At 43.0% G+C, this 17,496-nt stretch overlaps 2 protein-coding genes and 1 long non-coding RNA gene across 3 annotated transcripts in view; 2 read left to right on the top strand and 1 right to left on the bottom strand.

Annotated features, from left to right (window-relative positions):
- FANCD2 (FA complementation group D2) overlaps positions 1-12,749 on the top strand; it is a 36,614-nt gene extending 23,865 nt beyond the window's left edge. Inside the window, exons 26-44 of the mRNA XM_083429336.1 lie at positions 553-661; positions 916-1,017; positions 2,065-2,177; positions 2,977-3,123; positions 3,335-3,451; positions 4,068-4,196; positions 4,354-4,472; positions 4,861-4,971; positions 5,249-5,376; positions 6,019-6,118; positions 6,474-6,596; positions 6,783-6,876; positions 7,369-7,440; positions 7,860-7,898; positions 8,634-8,708; positions 9,255-9,329; positions 10,186-10,332; positions 11,230-11,301; positions 12,185-12,749. Of these exons, the coding sequence (XP_083285462.1) occupies positions 553-661; positions 916-1,017; positions 2,065-2,177; positions 2,977-3,123; positions 3,335-3,451; positions 4,068-4,196; positions 4,354-4,472; positions 4,861-4,971; positions 5,249-5,376; positions 6,019-6,118; positions 6,474-6,596; positions 6,783-6,876; positions 7,369-7,440; positions 7,860-7,898; positions 8,634-8,708; positions 9,255-9,329; positions 10,186-10,332; positions 11,230-11,301; positions 12,185-12,265 (1,953 nt within the window). The 3' untranslated portion in view covers positions 12,266-12,749. The remainder of the gene's footprint in view (positions 1-552; positions 662-915; positions 1,018-2,064; positions 2,178-2,976; positions 3,124-3,334; positions 3,452-4,067; positions 4,197-4,353; positions 4,473-4,860; positions 4,972-5,248; positions 5,377-6,018; positions 6,119-6,473; positions 6,597-6,782; positions 6,877-7,368; positions 7,441-7,859; positions 7,899-8,633; positions 8,709-9,254; positions 9,330-10,185; positions 10,333-11,229; positions 11,302-12,184) is intronic.
- LOC310672442 overlaps positions 1-17,496 on the bottom strand; it is a 131,253-nt gene that overhangs the window by 110,981 nt on the left and 2,776 nt on the right. The gene's annotated exons all lie outside the window — the stretch shown is intronic.
- BRK1 (BRICK1 subunit of SCAR/WAVE actin nucleating complex) lies at positions 14,202-16,401 on the top strand. The gene is made up of 3 exons (XM_083429579.1): positions 14,202-14,439; positions 14,636-14,718; positions 15,765-16,401. Exons 1-3 carry the CDS (start codon positions 14,322-14,324, stop codon positions 15,789-15,791), a joined length of 228 nt encoding a protein of 75 aa, XP_083285705.1. The 5' UTR covers positions 14,202-14,321; the 3' UTR covers positions 15,792-16,401.

The raw sequence follows: 17,496 nt of genomic DNA on the forward strand, positions 1-17,496 counted from the left end.
TTGGGAGTGAAGAAGTGTGTGGCTTCCTGACTGGTACATGTAATAAAACACATGCCTTCAGAAGTACACACTTTTTATAATACAGATATTAATATTTGTAACTGGAAAAATAAGTGTACAAAGGAGCCTCCAGGATTCTTTTTTTAAAAAATTGTTTTGTTTGTCACATTACTTTTGAAAAGAGTGTCTGCCCCAAGATGTCAGAGCACTGTCTCATGCAGTATAGTACAGCAATTTCAAAAAACATATCTGCATCCTTAAAGCTGTGGGTTCCTGGTCAAGGGGATGAGATTTGCAGATGCACTTCACCATGTTGTTTGGCTGACATTTTATGGTCCAAGTCAGCAACTTATTTTTAACAGGTGATATATTTGGAATTGGACAAAGGCTGAGGACACGATCCTTACTGTGGAGTGCATTAAGATATCTCTCCAGTGTGCTCTGGAAGTATCAGATTCGATAAAAGGTTTAGCAGCCATCCTAGATTAGCAGAGGTAGCTAGGAAAGGAGATGTCCCTTTCTCGGTTTCACAATTTCGCTTTGCCTTTCAAGGTGGTGAATGCCTTCTGTCGACAAGATGACCCCGAGATAAAGGGGAAAGTTTTGACTCGGTTACAGAACATTACGGAGCTACAGTGTCTACTGGAAAAATGCTTGGCAGGTGAGCAAGAACAAAATGCAGGGTTAAAGGGCCTGGGGGAAAGAGAATATCCAGTATCTGCATATGTCTACAAGTAGATGGGCTGGCAAACAGGTTGACTGTGGTTTTTCTGCATGTGTAGGATTGCTGCACAGTTCAGAGTTACCTGTGTATTTCTCATTGCCACATGGAAATACAATTCATGTAGAAACTTTGTAATGTATGAAGGCTGCCTTAATGTAGTTAACAAAATTGCTTCCCCTTTTGTTTCTCAGCAAGCCCTGGATATGTTCCCCCTCTTGCAAATTTTGATTCTGAAACCTCAGAAGGAGTACCTGTCATCAGTACCATTGGTGCCACCAAAAAGAAGAGCAAAGGTAACATACGTTAAATTTTATTTTTAAAATAAAAATTGATGGAAGGATATAATCGAGACTATAAACTTTTTTTGCAAGTAAGTACAGAAATGAAGAAGAGGTAATGCAATAATAAGACTATATAGCGCAGCACCTCAAGCTTAAAGTATGATTGTGTCTTTGTTCAGTCAAGGATTCTGTATATTATGGCCTGTATACCATGGCCTATATACCATGGTGCTGCAGGAGTATCAGAAGGGCTGGGTCGACTGGAGGAAGGGATTTTGTGGCTGCAGCAAGGCCTCCACACTGAGAAGGTTTATCCAGTTCTCTGTCTCTATGGCTGCTCCTTCTTGTGAGTAGTAGTACGGCAGCAGTCACTGCTGCGCTAGTGGCATTCCTTTGGAGAGTGAAGATAGGGAGAAAGGTGTTAGCATGAAGGTATTGATTGTTCTCCATGTCTGAGGGGCAGTCTTTGTTTCGAAGGTGCCCAGTGTTTGTGGTGTGTGTTCCTCAAGTGCATAGTGCCTATCTCCAAGTGCCCCCAGCCCCTCTCCTGAATGCAAAGTCCCTATGCAGGGAGCCTGTGAGACAGCATAACACACCACAGATGTCAAGAAGTGCACAGTTTGAATCCTGCAGGTGCTGTAGATCCACTGGGTCCAGAAGTCCCATTTGGAGTGGCCTCAGTTGGGCACCAGGTGCTGCTGGGCCCAATTACTTGAGGATCAGGTCTTCTTCGTTGACTTCTGTGTTGTTGTTTTCATTCGGCCATCCTTTTTGCTAGCTTAACTGGCGCAGGGCTCCTAGGGTCACATGACTGATCTGACAGGGCTTGGGATGCACATTATGCCCCCCTCCCTCCCTCCTGTAACGCCCCTTATTCTGGGTTTGCACCAGCTTTGGCTGCTGCAGGAGTTTGCATAGCTCCATCTGAGCCAAGGGTGGGGACTTAGCTGTGTCAGGAACTTGCCAGCTTAGCTGGGGATCTGCTGCATCTGAAGATGCTCATCCCAACAGATCTTGCCCCCTTTCCTTCTATTTGTGAAATGCTCCCTTGTTTTTCAGGGCAAAAAAACCCCAAATCTGATAATGGCAAAAACGGTTCTGCAGACAACTCACAACTGGATGAGAACACAGAAGCAAATCAGCCTGAAGCTGAGATCAGCCAGCCAGAGAAGGTTCTATATAGCCCAAGTTATTTTGAGGAGTATACAAAAGGAAACTAAAAAGAGCAGACTGGGGTGCTGTGGATTTTTTTCTAGAAATCTGAGCTTTATTCTCTCCCTGATTATGAACATCCTCTCATGAAAAATCTGATAAACCGCATGATAAAAAAGCAGCATTGGTGCAAGTATGCCAGGATAATTGGTATCCACTCAGTGGCTTAAGGGGTTGGGGCCAGCAAAAATGCATTTCAGGGTGCCTTGGATTTTTCAAGTCTTAAATCAGTGTATCCATGATTTGTTATTTTACTTATATTCTTTCCTTCTGGGTGTGTACTACACTGGCAGCATATATAAATACATGCCCCCTTAGTGAAAACCTAAGACCAGACATTAATGAAGAAGCACCATAATCTGAATGTGCAGTCATTTCCATATTGTTTGGCAGTGCTTCTATCTTCCCATTCTGTGATGCTCTTCCAATTCTATTGTCCTATAGCTGTTTTTAAGCACAGACTTGGATGGCTATCTACCTGTCAGGGATTCTATAGCAGCAGCATTTCTTGCATCAGCAGAGGGTTGGGCAAAGATACTTTTGAGATGCCTTACATTTCTATGATTCTATACTGTTGAAAGGGGAATTTGCACAGTCTGTATCTGTATATGCCACCTGTGTATTTCATCTTATCAAATGCCATTGAGAACCAATGCTGGCCAAATGCAGTGTTACTTTTGCAGTTGACTGGCACTCCGTCAGTTCCCAGAGATGTGTCCTGTGCAAAGAGATATGTTCTTGTTCTTCTTTTGTTTTCAGGACTCCACAGAAAAAGAACCAGAGACTCCTTTGGTACCACTGCAGAGTTATAGTGCGTATTTCCGTGAACTAGACTTAGAGGTTTTTAGCATTATTCACAGTGGCCTGCTGACCAAATCTGCTCTGGAAACGGAGATGCACACAAAGGCACGTAAATTTAAAGAACCATGACACAAACTTCAGTGTACTTACTCTCACCTGTTGTCTCTCTCACCTGTTACTCTCACCTGATATCTCCTGAACTAGCATTTTTATGCAGTGCTATATTTAAATGCCTGAAGGTCCTAGAATACTTCATTTATAGGCGCCATAGGAACATTTGGCTTAATTGTGTCATATTCTTCCCTTAACTTTTTAGACCCCTGAAGTGGTACAGATTGGGCCAACACAGCTTCTGTTCCTTTTGGACGATCTGAGTCGTAAGTTGGAACACATGCTGATTCCAGCTGCTGCAAAGAGAGCCCCCTTTTTTAAGGTACGTACAAAAGAGATAGCAAGAAGGCAATGTGTTTCTTATGTCAGGGACCAAATGCAGCTCCCCAGGCCTCTCTAGCCTGCAGGACTCTCCCCAGGGCATACATCCTCCCGAACCACAGTTGTCATCAGCTCTGCTTTACAACCTACTTGAGGGTTTTTTCCCCCAGTTGAAATGTGTCCTTGAATTCTGATAGTGCTTCTTGCTTGCCTGGGTGGAGGGCAGAGAGGGATGTGGTGAGTGTGTAGAAATTAGCCTAAGTAACACACTCTCTTTGTCCCTTGTGAATTCTGATTCACTCTTGTATACTTCCTGGTTTGATCAAATCTTAGTTTGCTGTTAAACCTGATTTAGTAAACCATGATTTGATCAAAGTAGGAAGCTGGGGAGGGAAGACGAGCGGGGAGGGAGGAAGTCCAAGCCACATTTTCCCAGGTTTGTGCTCTTCAAAAGGTGACTGAGTTATGTGCCCAGCTTTACGCTGGTACCAGCCATGCACTTTAGTCTATACTGGAGACAATTTCATGTTTGCTGAGCATTCATTGGTAAAATCCCTTTCACCTATACTAAGGTTTGAGCACTGCATAAAACTTTAAAAACCTTGGATTTTCTACAGGGAAAAGGAAATAGAAATGTTGGATTCTCACATCTTTGTCAAAGATCATCTCAAGAAGTGATTGAATATGCTGTTGAACTCTTGAAGCCACTGTGTAACCACATGGAAAATATGCACAACTACTTCCAGGTTAGAAAGTAAAATTGCTTAGACTACATCACCATACAATGTGTGTTTTATCAGGTATGGGGTTTGTTTCCATCATGAGTGTTTTGTAAAGTAGGTGGATCACAATGTAAGCAAGCAAATGGCAGCTTTTTACTTAATAGTTTGTTCTTCAATTAAGGCACTGATTGCAGAGAACCATGGTGTGATCGATGGGCCAAGGGTCAACATTCAAGAACACCACCTCATGTCATCCTGTTACCAGCGATTATTGCAAGTCTTTCACCTTCTGTTTGCTTGGTGAGTGTGTGGAAGTGCAAATATGACAGTGAGGATGAACCATCACTCTTATTTTAGGGCTCTTATTTTTCTTCTTGGCTAGGACTCCCATCAAACAAGCCATTCTTAGCTAAGGTCAGGAATGGGCTCCTGTGAAGCTCATTGTCATATAGCCCTGACACAGTTACTTTGTCAGATTAAGACAAGAATGTAAGCAAAACTTTAGGGTGCTCAACTATGCAATCAGAGCTGATAGTCCTCTGCTGTAGAAATGAGTCCCAAGATTTCTGAAGACATGTGGCTGGCAGTCTGTGCATGAAAAGCATACAGAGCTTGAAGAATGCTTACATTTCTCTTCCCCACACTAGGCATTATTGCAAAAGGTGATTGATGTCTTCTCTTTCCTCAGGAGTGGATTTTCTCAACACGAAAACCATAGCTTGCTGAAATCTGGTCTTCGTGTCCTAGCACATAGACTCAAGCCAGGGGAGAAAGATCTCCCTCTTGAGGAGTTGCTCAGGTAAAATAAAGAACATGTCCCTCATGGTGCACCCCTTAGTATTTTTTTAGTCCCATTCTGAATAGACCACCTTTCCTCTTGTCAAAGTGCCTGATCCTTCCGGATAGTTTTTCAAATGGATCTAAAAGGTAAAGATTCAGAAACAGGATATAGGATCCATCACTGGACACGGGAAACTGAATATTAGAATGTGTTTATTATGCCAATATATCAGCAATGTTGTTAATAATAATAATAGTAATAGTAATAATAATAATTTCTTTTTTGTATCCTATAGTCAGAGTTTTCAATACTTACTGAACTTCCAGGACAGTATTCCCAACATTTACTGTGCACTGAGCCTCACTCAGCTTCTGCTTGTCATTACTGAAAAATCTGGGACTAGCCAGAAAAGCAATGAAATAGGTAATGTGTACAGAGTTTCCTTGCATTGCATAGCTTTAATTTGTATAAATTATGTGTAGTTTTGAGAGTTTCAGCAAGCACATTGAAGAAGGCATGCTATGCTTTCAAAAAATAAAATGTTGAAATGATTTAATTTATGCTTAGTGTTTCTTAACTAACCTAGATGGAAAGTAGGATTCCAAAGTGGATGATGCACACAATGTTTGTACGTCTTATTGGAAATTCCCTGAAAACAGGGGGAGCTTTGTATGTCACAACCCAACAGAGATCATTGAAAAATAGTTGCAGGATTATGAGGCTATGACTCCAATGGGTGCAGAACCACAGGTGCTTGAGCCCACAGATGTCACAAATGGCAAGACATAAAAGTTGATGCAAAATCACATGGTGTGTTCAACACATGTTATCTGCCTAGCTCATGGATAGCCAGTATGGTGCCCCTAAAATGTTGCTGGACTACAACTCTCATCATGCCAGACCGTTGGCTTTCTTGGCTGGCCTAATGGGAGCTGGAGTTCAGCAACCTCAGGATAGCCCCATGCTGGCTACCTGACTGAGACACTGAAAGCGGATCAACAGACAGTTGCATGCCCTGCACAATAAAATAAATCCATGCATTCTTCTTTTGTTCTTCTTCGACAGCTTCCATCACTAAACATTTTCTCTGTCAATCATGGCTGCAGCCCAATGGAATTCGTCAGAAGGGCACCCAGTTTAATGATGCTCTCCACACTTTGTTCTGGTAAGGATGGCTTTATGTTTGAGATATAAGCATAATGCTCTCTACTTTCATTCCCACAAAAAGATCATGATGTAGCAGCCAGTTTATTTCATTTGACACTGAAAATGCCTCATTGGCAACTACTGAGATTGTTTAAAAATCACAATTTCTAATCAAATTGCATTTGTAATTACGCTACATTTTTATAATTATGAACGTTGATGAAATAGGGAGGAAAACATCTTTTATGCTTTTCTAGTACATCAAGCCAAATGTAATGTAATGTAATGTAATGTAATGTAGTATAAGCCTTATAAGGCTTTCTGATACCATATGGAATTCTGGTAATTTTTGTAAAAAAAATTGTTCCACACAGTATCTATATGGAGCACACAGATAATATATTGAAGGCGATAGAAGACATTTGCAGTGTTGGGATTCCGCAGCTGATTCAGTCTTCTAAGGATGAATACTCTTCCACTTACCCTACGTTGACCAGGTAATGGGGACCTTGAAATTTATTTTTTCCATTGAACAGTTCTCCAAAAAGAAGGAATGTTGGAGAAACTTATATTATGTATACAGCATAAATAATATGTAAATGCTTCAGAGAATAAGAATGGTCAGAAAGCTGTGTATTATTTCAAAATGGTGTGACTTCAGCACAACTTTCTATTTTCACCAGGCAAACTTTTCCAGTTTTCTTCCGAGTGATGATGGCTCAGCTTGAAAGCTCAGCGAAAAGCATTTCTGCTGGAAAACCATCAGATTCCAGTGAGGTAGGGTGACATAGGGTATCTGAGATTTCTAGCAGGAAGTCTGCATGCCATAGCTCTGGCAGAATGTGTTAGAGCGTGTTCAGCCTCACCGTGTACTTCATTCCTGAAGCTCAGAGCTGATTTTGCACAAGTACAATAACTAAGTGGTAAAATAGCACATTTGCAATCGATTGTAAATGTGCGCACACACAAACACTCCATGGCATTTAAGCACAATTGGATTGAAAGTACTTGCTGGAGGAGGATCAAACCCTCACTTGCATTGTTTATTGTAGGGAACCTCAGTCATATAAATGTGTTGTCTTTCATAACTGACAGTGGCCTAAGTGAGATGTAACACTAACCTGTGATTTAGCATTGTGTGAACAAGCCTAGGTGAACCTCAGACTTGCTCATCCCCACTGCCTCTCCCTCTCACCTCAAGGAGCATATCTTCTGGCAGCAGCCAGATGATACCCAAATAAACATATTTCTACTCTTGTTATTCCACAGGTCCAGCTAGAGAAGTTGCTACGCTGGAACCTGGCTGTCCGGGATTTCCACATCCTTGTTAATTTAGTCAAGGTGAGCAGCCTTCACATTAACAAGGAACATGCATTGCTGGAATATGACCGTGCAGGATTCCTGTATTCTTATCCATTTAGTCAAAACGAGTGCCTTTATGTTTAACCTGGAGAAGTGTAAAAAAATATATGTGTTAACCATCATCAAACATCTGAAGGGACTGCCATGCAGAAACAGGGGGCTGTTCCAGAGTGCAGACTAGAATCAATGGGTGGAAATTGCAGGGAAGCTGATTTTGGCTAAACATTAGGAGAAGCTTCCTAACAGCAATTTCTTACAAGAGCTGTTCAGCTGCAATGAGCTGCCTCAGGACCTTGTACAGACTTTTACGTTCATTGGGAAGGTGGGCGGAATTGCTTTAACTAGCATTCTGGCTTCTCATCATTCTTTCTGCTGGATCCTTTACTCTTTCCAAACAGGTATTTGACAGTAGGCCTGTGCTCAGTGCTTGCCTGAAGGTAAGTTGAGGATCTGATGACAATGGTGGCTCCCACAGGGGCTTACAAATGCATGAGAAGACAATCCCTGCCTTCAAGCTCACACAAAAGAAAAGGGGGCTGGGAGAGAGCAGGGTGGGGGGGAGCAAGCTCAGGTGCTATTTCTTAGTTACAGAGATCTGCAGTGAACAGCAGGAATTGAGGAAAAAATGGAGAGCATCCAAAAGTTGCTGGTCTCTCAGTGCCAAAAACAACCCAGGCAATCTAGGACTTCCAAGAGCCTTCCACTCTGATACTTCAATTTGACTCTGCACCTGGCTATAATTGCAAGGCAGGGAGCACAGAACTTCATTCAGTGAAAGGTGCTTATTATGTGAACTTGGATGTAGGTATGAGGGAGCACCATGCTGATACTTGAAATTACTGGCACATGTACCTTCTGCCCAAGTATTCCTGCTACAGTAGAGAAACTTTGGAGCACAAATACCTTTTGATTACATAGCTACATTGCACTACAGGCATCCTATGAAACAGTTCCTGAGATTGTTTGGGAGAAACTATAAAAATTAAAATGATGTAAATTGGTGGCAGGGATCTGCTTTAATACTTCTTCCCTGATTAGGCTGGAAAGGGAAATAAACAAATATGCAAGGTTCCATGCTCTGTGTTGTAAACTCGTGGCTTGTTCAAATGGCATCTCCTAATTATTGTAAGCAATTACCACATTTTCTGCCTTTTTGTCTTTGCTCCATGTAGTATGGGCGTCTTTTTGTGGAAACATTCTTGAAGCTTGGCATGCCCCTATTGGACTGCAGCTTTAAAAAACACAGGGTAAGGTGTTGGAAACAGGGCTGTCTTCTGATTGACACGGGAATGGACTGAACAATTTGTGGCTGCTCTTTCTAAGCATGGAGTATAGTGACTGTGCAAATGATACAATGAAAACGGGGGAGGAAATGTTTAGTATAACTGAGTTGATCTGAAAACTGAACAGTGCCAATAGTGAAACAACTTATGTGCCTTAGTGACACTTCCTTGCAAACCTGCCATGACCCAGAGCATGGGATAATAGTAAGACAGTAACTCAGATAAGGGCTGTTTCGTGTGTTACTTTTAAATGTACATCTCAAAGAGGTTTAGGGGACATGTGGCAAATATGGGCATCATACAAGTACACTTGTCCAGGAACCAAGACTGTACACTTGGTAGCAAACCTGAGTTTGGTGTGATGTAATATGCAAAGCCGTCCTAATTGGTTCAGTATACCCCATTGAGTGAAAATAGAGCCTTGAGTTACAGCGATAATGCAGTATTCCAAGTAGCCCAATAGGTGGCAGTTTTGAACAGGTTTGTAAATGGTTTTCTTCCGCCTTCCAGGAGGATGTGCAGAGTTTGCTGAAAACCTTGCAGCTGAGCACTAGACAACTTCACCACATATGTGGCCATTCCAAGGTAAAGAAGGCTACAAATAAGGTGTTGGCTTCTAATTTCGTACAATCTGGTCAATCCGCTTTAACTTCTCTATCAAAGTATGCCCAGTCTTCCCATTTCAATGATTATTTGTAATGAATTGCAAATCCAGTAAGAGGCTGGGAATCTCCAGGTTGTCCTCCAGCTATTCTTGCTTTATTTGTTCCTGTCCATGCATAATAAGAAGGGTCCAGCTAACGTTTTTATAAGCTAATTGCTATTAGCCTGTAAGTCTGACTTTTATTATTATGGACAGGTCACAACCACGAGTATATTCTTCTGGAAGGCTAAATTGGCATCATCAGTTTTGCTACTCCTGTTATTTTGTTTTTTGTTGTTGTAAAATAGTAGTAGTAGTAATATAATATTCAACCCTGATCAACTTAAGAAGGTTATATTTATGGCGGCAGAGCCTTTCCTGCTCCCCTATACCCCACTGCCAGTCCTGTTGACTACAACTTGTTCCTTGACCTTACACTTGTTCTTTTAGAGTTAGCAACTGGGAGAGAAGGGGAGGTAGAAGACAGACTTCAGAAGAAAGAACAAGTTTGCCCAAAGGCAACAAGCTACAATATCAATAGCACTCTTTTAAGTTTATAATATACATTTTACAACCTTTATGCTATTTAGTTATAACAACCATATTGAAGGTCGCTATTTCCATCATAGCAGAGGCAGGGAGATAAAACTTTGCTGAATGCCATTCAGTGCATTCATAAAACAGGGTTTGAATCCAGATTTCCTATATCCCAAACCAACTGAACAATCCTGATTAAATACAGAAAAAGATGCAGATAAGGATTGTTAATTTCCTTCTGTGCATTTCTTCCATGTGTAGATTCATCAAGACACAGGACTCACCAGCCATGTACCGCTACTGAAGAAATCCCTTGAGCTGTTTGTTTACCGAGTGAAAGCAATGCTGGCTCTCAATCATTGTCAGGAAGCTTTCTGGGTGGGCGTCCTCAAAAACAGGGATCTGCAGGTGAGAATATATATGTGTACAGCACCACTTGGTTTCTTGTGAATGGCTCATTGAGCTTGGTGGAATTTGAATGGACATCATTATTCAAGTATTAGCAGAGTAAATAACATTTAAATGCATGGAAGATCATAACTTTTATGTTATCAGATGTCTTTTTAGAAGGCTGAGTGAACGCTAAGCAAGCTCTGTACGGTGAAGAAATGGTAAAGTTAAAATTGTTGGAACTAGATGAGCCATGTGCAACTGCAACGTTATATTGATCTGGGTTCCTCTTCTCTCATCCATGGTGCAGATAGCGTCATAGTGTCTAGTTGTTGCTAACTTGAATGATTTATTTTGATGGAGATCATCTGAAAGGGCCTCTGAACTCAAAGAAATTAATTTTCAGTACTGGCTTTTGGAAGCCAGTTTGCTGACAGTGTGTTCATCCTCTTCAATGGAATGATACACGGGTAACAGTGACACACACAGTATTTAAGTGAAATAGAATAAGAAATAAGCCCTTTCTTAAATTAAAAGTATTTGTGCCAAGTCCTTCCAGTAGAATGTTTGAAGCAGCTCATAACACACCTTCAAAATACAGGTAGGTAGCCGTGTTGGTCTGACGCAGTCGAAATAAATAAAAAAATTGTCCAGAACAAACTTAGTTGGTCTCCAAGGTGCTACTGGACAATTTTATTTTTATTATTTCTTCAAAATACAGTCTGTGACAAATGCAAGAACAGCTAAAAAGGGGCAGGGGCAGCAACCAAAAGAGCTTTAAAATCAAATAGTCATATGCCAGGAGTCAAATGCATGTCTAAAACGAAAGGTCTTCACAGACTAGCAGAAAGCCAGTCAAGAGAGAGGAGAGTTCCATTTTTGAGTGGCATCATAAGTTTATTGTGTCCATTTTAGGGAGAAGAGATTCTTTCACAGGCATCCCAAGCTAGCAAGATGGAGGAGGAGATTTCCAAGCTTCCCACAGAGGTAATTCTCTAAAGCAACTATTGTGGTTGTTGTTTTTATAATCATTATATTCTGCAGTAGGGGAAGGGTCAAGATTATCATTCTGTTTCTGGTACAGGAAATGCACAATGATAAGATGTCTTTAGGACGCGGGTGGCGCTGTGGGTAAAAGCCTCAGCGCCTAGGGCTTGCCGATCGAAAGGTCGGCAGTTCGAATCCCCGCGGCGGGGTGCGCTCCTGCTGTTCGGTCCCAGCGCCTGCCAACCTAGCAGTTCGAAAGCACTCTCAGGTGCAAGTAGATAAATAGGGACCGCTTACTAGCGGGAAGGTAAACGGCGTTTCCGTGTGCGGCTCTGGCTTGCCAGAGCAGCGATGTCACGCTGGCCACGTGACCCGGAAGTGTCTCCGGACAGCGCTGGCCCCCGGCCTCTTTGAGTGAGATGGGCGCACAACCCTAGAGTCTGTCAAGACTGGCCCGAACGGGCAGGGGTACCTTTACCTTTAAGATGTCTTCACTGTTGCTGTAATCTGAGCTGTGCCACTGTTGCTTCTTTCTCACTAACATCTTTTGCACGAAATGAGCTGCAGTTTGTAGGCTCGGGGAGGGGGGGTTAGGCTGACCAATGGGCATAATCCGGTTAGCCTAATGAGATAAGATTAAGATGGAAATGGCACTCTGAACCATTCCTTTCTTGGACATGGAAAGGCAGCAATTTGCACATTGGGGAAACCCACCCCTAACTTTACATATATGCTAATAAGGTTTAAACTGGTGGTGAGAGGCCAAGAAATATTTGGCGTTGTAGTGGCTAGCTCAATGAAAATGCTTATAGATAATGTGCATACATCTGTATCCCTTAATCTTCACCGCTTGTGCATCAGTGCCATGATTTTTTTTCCCCAGGAGGAGGAGGAGGAAGGGGAAGATTCAGAGAATGAAGATGGGATGGATATCAAAGACAGTGATGAAGACAGCTCTGATTAGCATGGGCTATACTGGCTTAATTGTTCATGGCATAATTACTGGAACTAGTAAATTAAAGGAAGCAAATATTGAATGGATTGTGTGTCCAGAACACCTGTGCTTCAGTGAGGTTATGTGGATCTCTAGAAAGATTTGCACCTTGAAATTCAAAGCACTTTTCTCCTTGCATCCAAATATGTCTCCCTTTTTCCTCCCTTTGCCTTGCTCTCTGTCCATCCCTAAATATTCTCCACTCGTGATATGTAAAAACAAAACATACAACTTTTCATTTGAGTCAAGAATCAAGATTTGAAATGTTTGATTAAACATTTGTAAAAAATACTAAAATGTTCATTTTGCTTTCGTCTCATGAAAGTATTTCATTGCTCGTTTGTATAGTGTTCTAGCCTGTTGTGTTGTTTGTAGTGCTACATGCAGAAATATATATTAAGATCTTTGGAGTTTCATTCACAAATTTACTAAATAAAGTAGAAATCCTAACTGTTGCATGTTGTGGCAAGTGTTTATAGTTCTAAAGGGGCACTAATGACATTTCTGTAGGTTTAATTAACCGTCAGCATTTGTGTCCCTTACCCACAAGTCATTTCAAGGCTTCTATGACATTGTCTATAAGCATTTAAATAGGGCAGTTGAATGCTATGGAATCATGTCCATGTCTACACTTTGAAAAAATATAAATATTGCTGTCCTGAATTGCCCAACTAGCTTTAGTCTTTCAAGTATTGCTGTTATCTCTATTTAATATGAAATACATGTAGCTTTCCAGAGTGTAAGAAAATGTTAAGTAAGCAGAGAATCAATCATGCCCCAAATTTCATGAATTAGTTGGGAAGGAAAGCAAATATATGTCTCTGGTTTGTGTAACTTTTTATCTTACAGGGGTGTTAACTGGGGTTTGACTATGTCTTAAGGTGTGGGATTTGCATTTTAAATTTGGGCAGCCCTGCTTTTTAAAGTCCCTTAGGCCTTTTAACTATAATGCTTGATTTTGTACAGTTTTAAATGCTTTATCGTAGGGACACAGCAGTTTCTTCCCTCATAATGGCTATGAAGGAAGGAGTTTTTGCGTCATAAGCTTTCAAGTCCAGAGAAGCATTAATTCCACAGTGTAAAAGTAGCATGCAATGCTGCCATATTGGCTTCTGCAGATAAACATAAAAACTATGAAAAAGAAAATCTGGTAAACCACAACATCAGGAAAGATAAGTATTGAAGCCAAAACAGTGTGTTCTTAGCCCTTTTCTTAAAAGCATGTTGTCGTTTAGTCGTGTCCGACTCTTCGTGACCCCATGGACCAGAGCATGCCAGGCATTCCTGTCTTCCACTGCCTCCCACAGTTTAGTCAAACTCATGCTGGTAGCTTCGAGAACACTATCCAACCATCTCATCCTCTGTCATCTCCTTTTCCTTGTGCCCTCCATCTTTCCCAACATCCGGGTCTTTTCCAGGGAGTCTTCTCTTCTCATGAGGTGGCCAAAGTATTGGAGCCTCAACTTCAGGATCTGTCCTTCCAGTGAGCACTCAGGGCTGATTTCCTTAAGAATGGATACGTTTGATCTTTTTGCAGTCCATGGGACTCTCAAGAGTCTCCTCCAGCACCATAATTCAAAAGCATCAATTCTTCAGCGACCAGCCTTCATAAGAAGCACAAATATGTTTGAAATTGACTTCACATGATTTATAAGCGTAAGACTCCCACTCTTGCTATCTCCCTCTTGCAGGCTTTAGGTATGGTAGACTTGCCTTTCCTTAATCTAAAAAAGCCCCTCACTACTGGGCGTCAAAAGAGAAATACAAGCAAAAAACTGAACCCACAACAAACCCAAATGCCAACTCTGTCTCTGCATCTGCTCAGCAAGCCTAGACTTGCCGCAGTGCGCAGACTCGCGGGCTTGGGGAGGGCGGGGCCCAGGGAAGGACGGCGCACGCGTACTACAACCTTGGGCCTGCTCGTGCGAGACAGGGAAAAGCGAGCCTGGGGGGGGACAGGGCTGCGTCTTGTGCGCAAGCGCAGCAGCTTCCGGGGAGGGGGGTGGTCTGCTCCCAGCTGTCGGCCATGTCGGTGCAGGAGGACCCGGTTCAGCGCGAGATCCACCAGGACTGGGCCAACCGCGAGTACATCGAGGTGATCACCAGCTCCATCAAGAAGATCGCGGACTTCCTCAATTCCTTCGGTACAGAAGCCGCCGCCCTGGCCTTCTCCTTCCTTCCTTCCTTCCTTCCTTCCTTCCTTCCTTCCTTCCTTCCTTCCTTCCTTCCTTCCTTCCTTCCCTGCGGGGGTCGCGATCCCTGCCAAGCGGGGCGGGGGGGGGGTGTCTGGCTGGGGACGCCGCTTGCCCACCTCTCACTTTCCCTTTTCTCCGCCTGCAGACATGTCCTGCCGCTCGCGCCTGGCCACGCTCAACGAGAAGCTGACGGCGCTGGAGAGGCGGATCGAATACATCGAGGCCCGGGTAAGGCGCCGGCGGCTGCTGCTTAGGATGGGGGACCCGGGAAGGCGATGACCCCCTTTGCCTGGCTGGCTGCACCCGCGGCCGACTTGGCTTCGCGGATTCTGCTGCCGCGACCCCCTGCTCCCTTTTGCAGGCTTCCTCCAGGCACGGAGGCCTGCTTATGCCCTCCCTGGAAGTTGAGAGGAACCAGGTGGTCAGTTTCAGGTTGGGCGCAGGGATGTAGGAAGCCGCCAAATGCTGAGTCAGATCTGGACCATCCAGCTTAGTATGACCTGTGCTGATGGGCAAGTGGCTCTGCAGGATTTCAGTCAAGGGATCTTGCCAGCGCTAACTGGATATGCCTGCAATGGAACCTCTGCCACTTAGCTATGGCCCTTGTGTGCTTGAGTGATTCATAGATAAGGGACCCCATGGGTCATCTAGTTCAACCCCCTGCAATGCAAAAGCCCTCCAGTCATGTTCTGCCTTTCCTCCCAAACCTTCCTGTACATAGAAAACTAGCATATAAGGGAGAAGGCAGACACATTGTGATACAAGCCTTTTTTGTTGTTGCCTGGAGCCTTCTTCATCACACATATTTGGCCCACACATTCCACCCAGAAAACGTCCACTACACTTAACGCTGTATTCGATTTTAAGTTATCATATTGGGGGGATGTATGTGTATTATTAATATATTTCATAACATGTATACATTGCTTGTTTTTTTTTTTTTTTTTTAAAAAACAGTTTACAAAAGTGCTACCAGAGTGGCATGAAATAGGTTATTGATGCTATTTTCTGAAATTTTGGTTGGCCTAGTGAAGCTATTGACCTAACATGGATTTGGGATTGTTTCATATGGGTCAGCCCAGCTACTTTTGCTTTATTTTTAGATTTTAAGGTGTTATGTGATCAAGTGTGCACACAAAAAATAATAATATCTATACTCTTGCACTAATACTACATATAAGTTTCCTAAAGAAACTTAGGAATATCCTCTTCCCCCTTCCCCTCCCAGGAAACCACATTGCAAGGCAAGCAAGCTCTCTTCTTTCTTTTGACAGGTAACAAAAGGTGAAACGCTGACATAGGATGGCGGAGGCTGGCAGGGAGCCAACCCGGAAAAAAATGTGCAGCTGTTTACGAAGCTGGCGATCAGACATCAAGTTTCTTCATTTCTTAATATGGATGGGAGTTACGCTCGTCTCTGCCCCTTGGGAAGCTGCATCCCCCGTTTGGAGCCTGTGACTTTGTGCGGGTGATTTCCACCTGAAATGGCTAAATTGTACAAGAGCATGTTTAATTATGTGGTTTTTATACAAGCCGATTTATGCGCTTGCAAAGCTCTCTTTAACAGAATCTTTATGAAACCAAATCTTCATTTCTGGGAACACAAAGATGGTGGTGATGTTGTTTTTTAACAGTTGAAACAGACCAGGATGTTGGGACTGTGCATAGTGGGCAGTTTCAATATACACAGTAAGAGCATCCTGCGGCTGACTTTTGCTGCTGGAAGGTATCGATTTATTTCGCTGCAGTTGTCCAACAGAATAAATGTGCAGTATGTTTTGGGGGCAGGGGGAGACTTATGTGCCAAGGGAGGGGGGCTTAGTTTTCTAAGTATTTTGTATTCTCTGATGTAACTTGGGGTATCTTTTTTTCCATTTGTGTTTCAACAATAAAACCTCCTGTGCTTAACAAGTCTGGTCAGTCTGCAGCTAGAGTTTGGGATGGGTGTACATAAGGGATACTGCCGCCGTGTATTTGGCCCATCCAATGCCAGAATAGTGTGAGTGTCCAAGAAAATATTGGTGGACACTTGCAGCTCCCCAGTGTATCCATAGGTAAACATTTTAAATGTTTGTGTAAATTTATTTTTATTTTAATATTGTGGAATTCAGTGTTGTGCTAGGAGATTGACCTCTGCTTGCCCAGTGGAACAGTATCCCCCCATGTGCTGTTCTGGGGGTTCTTCTGACCCGAGTGGATGTGGAGGTGGTGTTGCGAGGATGCAGAGAGAGTGCTAGTGGGAGAATCTGCCCTGGCTACTACCAGTGGGACCAGGTAGTTCGATTCGGCTCAGTTGCTGTGAACTTGATGGTGAGCACTGGGTAATAAATCAAATGAACAACTAATAATAAAAAATAGATATAAATAGTATACTGCTTAGATACCTATTTTGGCCTTAAGTGATATATTAATTAATTTTAAAATAACAATAAGCATTGAAAGCTGGGGCAAACCACCATTTATTCACCATGCCACAAACTCTGAGCCATGTCAAAGCTATCCATGCCTCTAGAGCAGGAATGAGGAACTGGTGGCCCTCCAGATATTCTTGGGCTCCCAATTCCCGTCAGCCCCAGCCAGCATGGCCAGTGGACAAGGAGGAAGGGAGTTCAGTGGCGTAGCGTGGGTTGTCAGCAAGGCAAGTAATTTGCGCCCCCTAACCCGTGGATTTGCGCCCCCTAACCCTAACCCCCAGATGTTGCGCCCGGTGCGGCCGGCCTCCGCTGCACCCCCCACGCTACGCCACTGAGGGAGTTTTAAGTACAACATGAGGCAGCTCTTCAGTGCTCTAGAGGGAATTCCATAATGGGTGCGACTAAGGAAAAGGCCCTGCTCCAGGGTCTCCCAAGTTGACGCTGAGTAAAGGTTTCAGCTTATCCTACACATGTTTGAAATATATTTTAAAAAATTAAATTGTCAGTAGCACCTTAGAGATCAACTAAGTTTGTTCTCTCGTAAGGTGCAATTTTTTAGTTTTTTAATTTATTTTGACTGCGACAGACCAAC

Source organism: Podarcis tiliguerta (assembly GCF_965153285.1).
Source record: "Podarcis tiliguerta genome assembly, chromosome: 2".
Taxonomy (NCBI): Eukaryota; Metazoa; Chordata; class Lepidosauria; order Squamata; family Lacertidae; genus Podarcis; species Podarcis tiliguerta.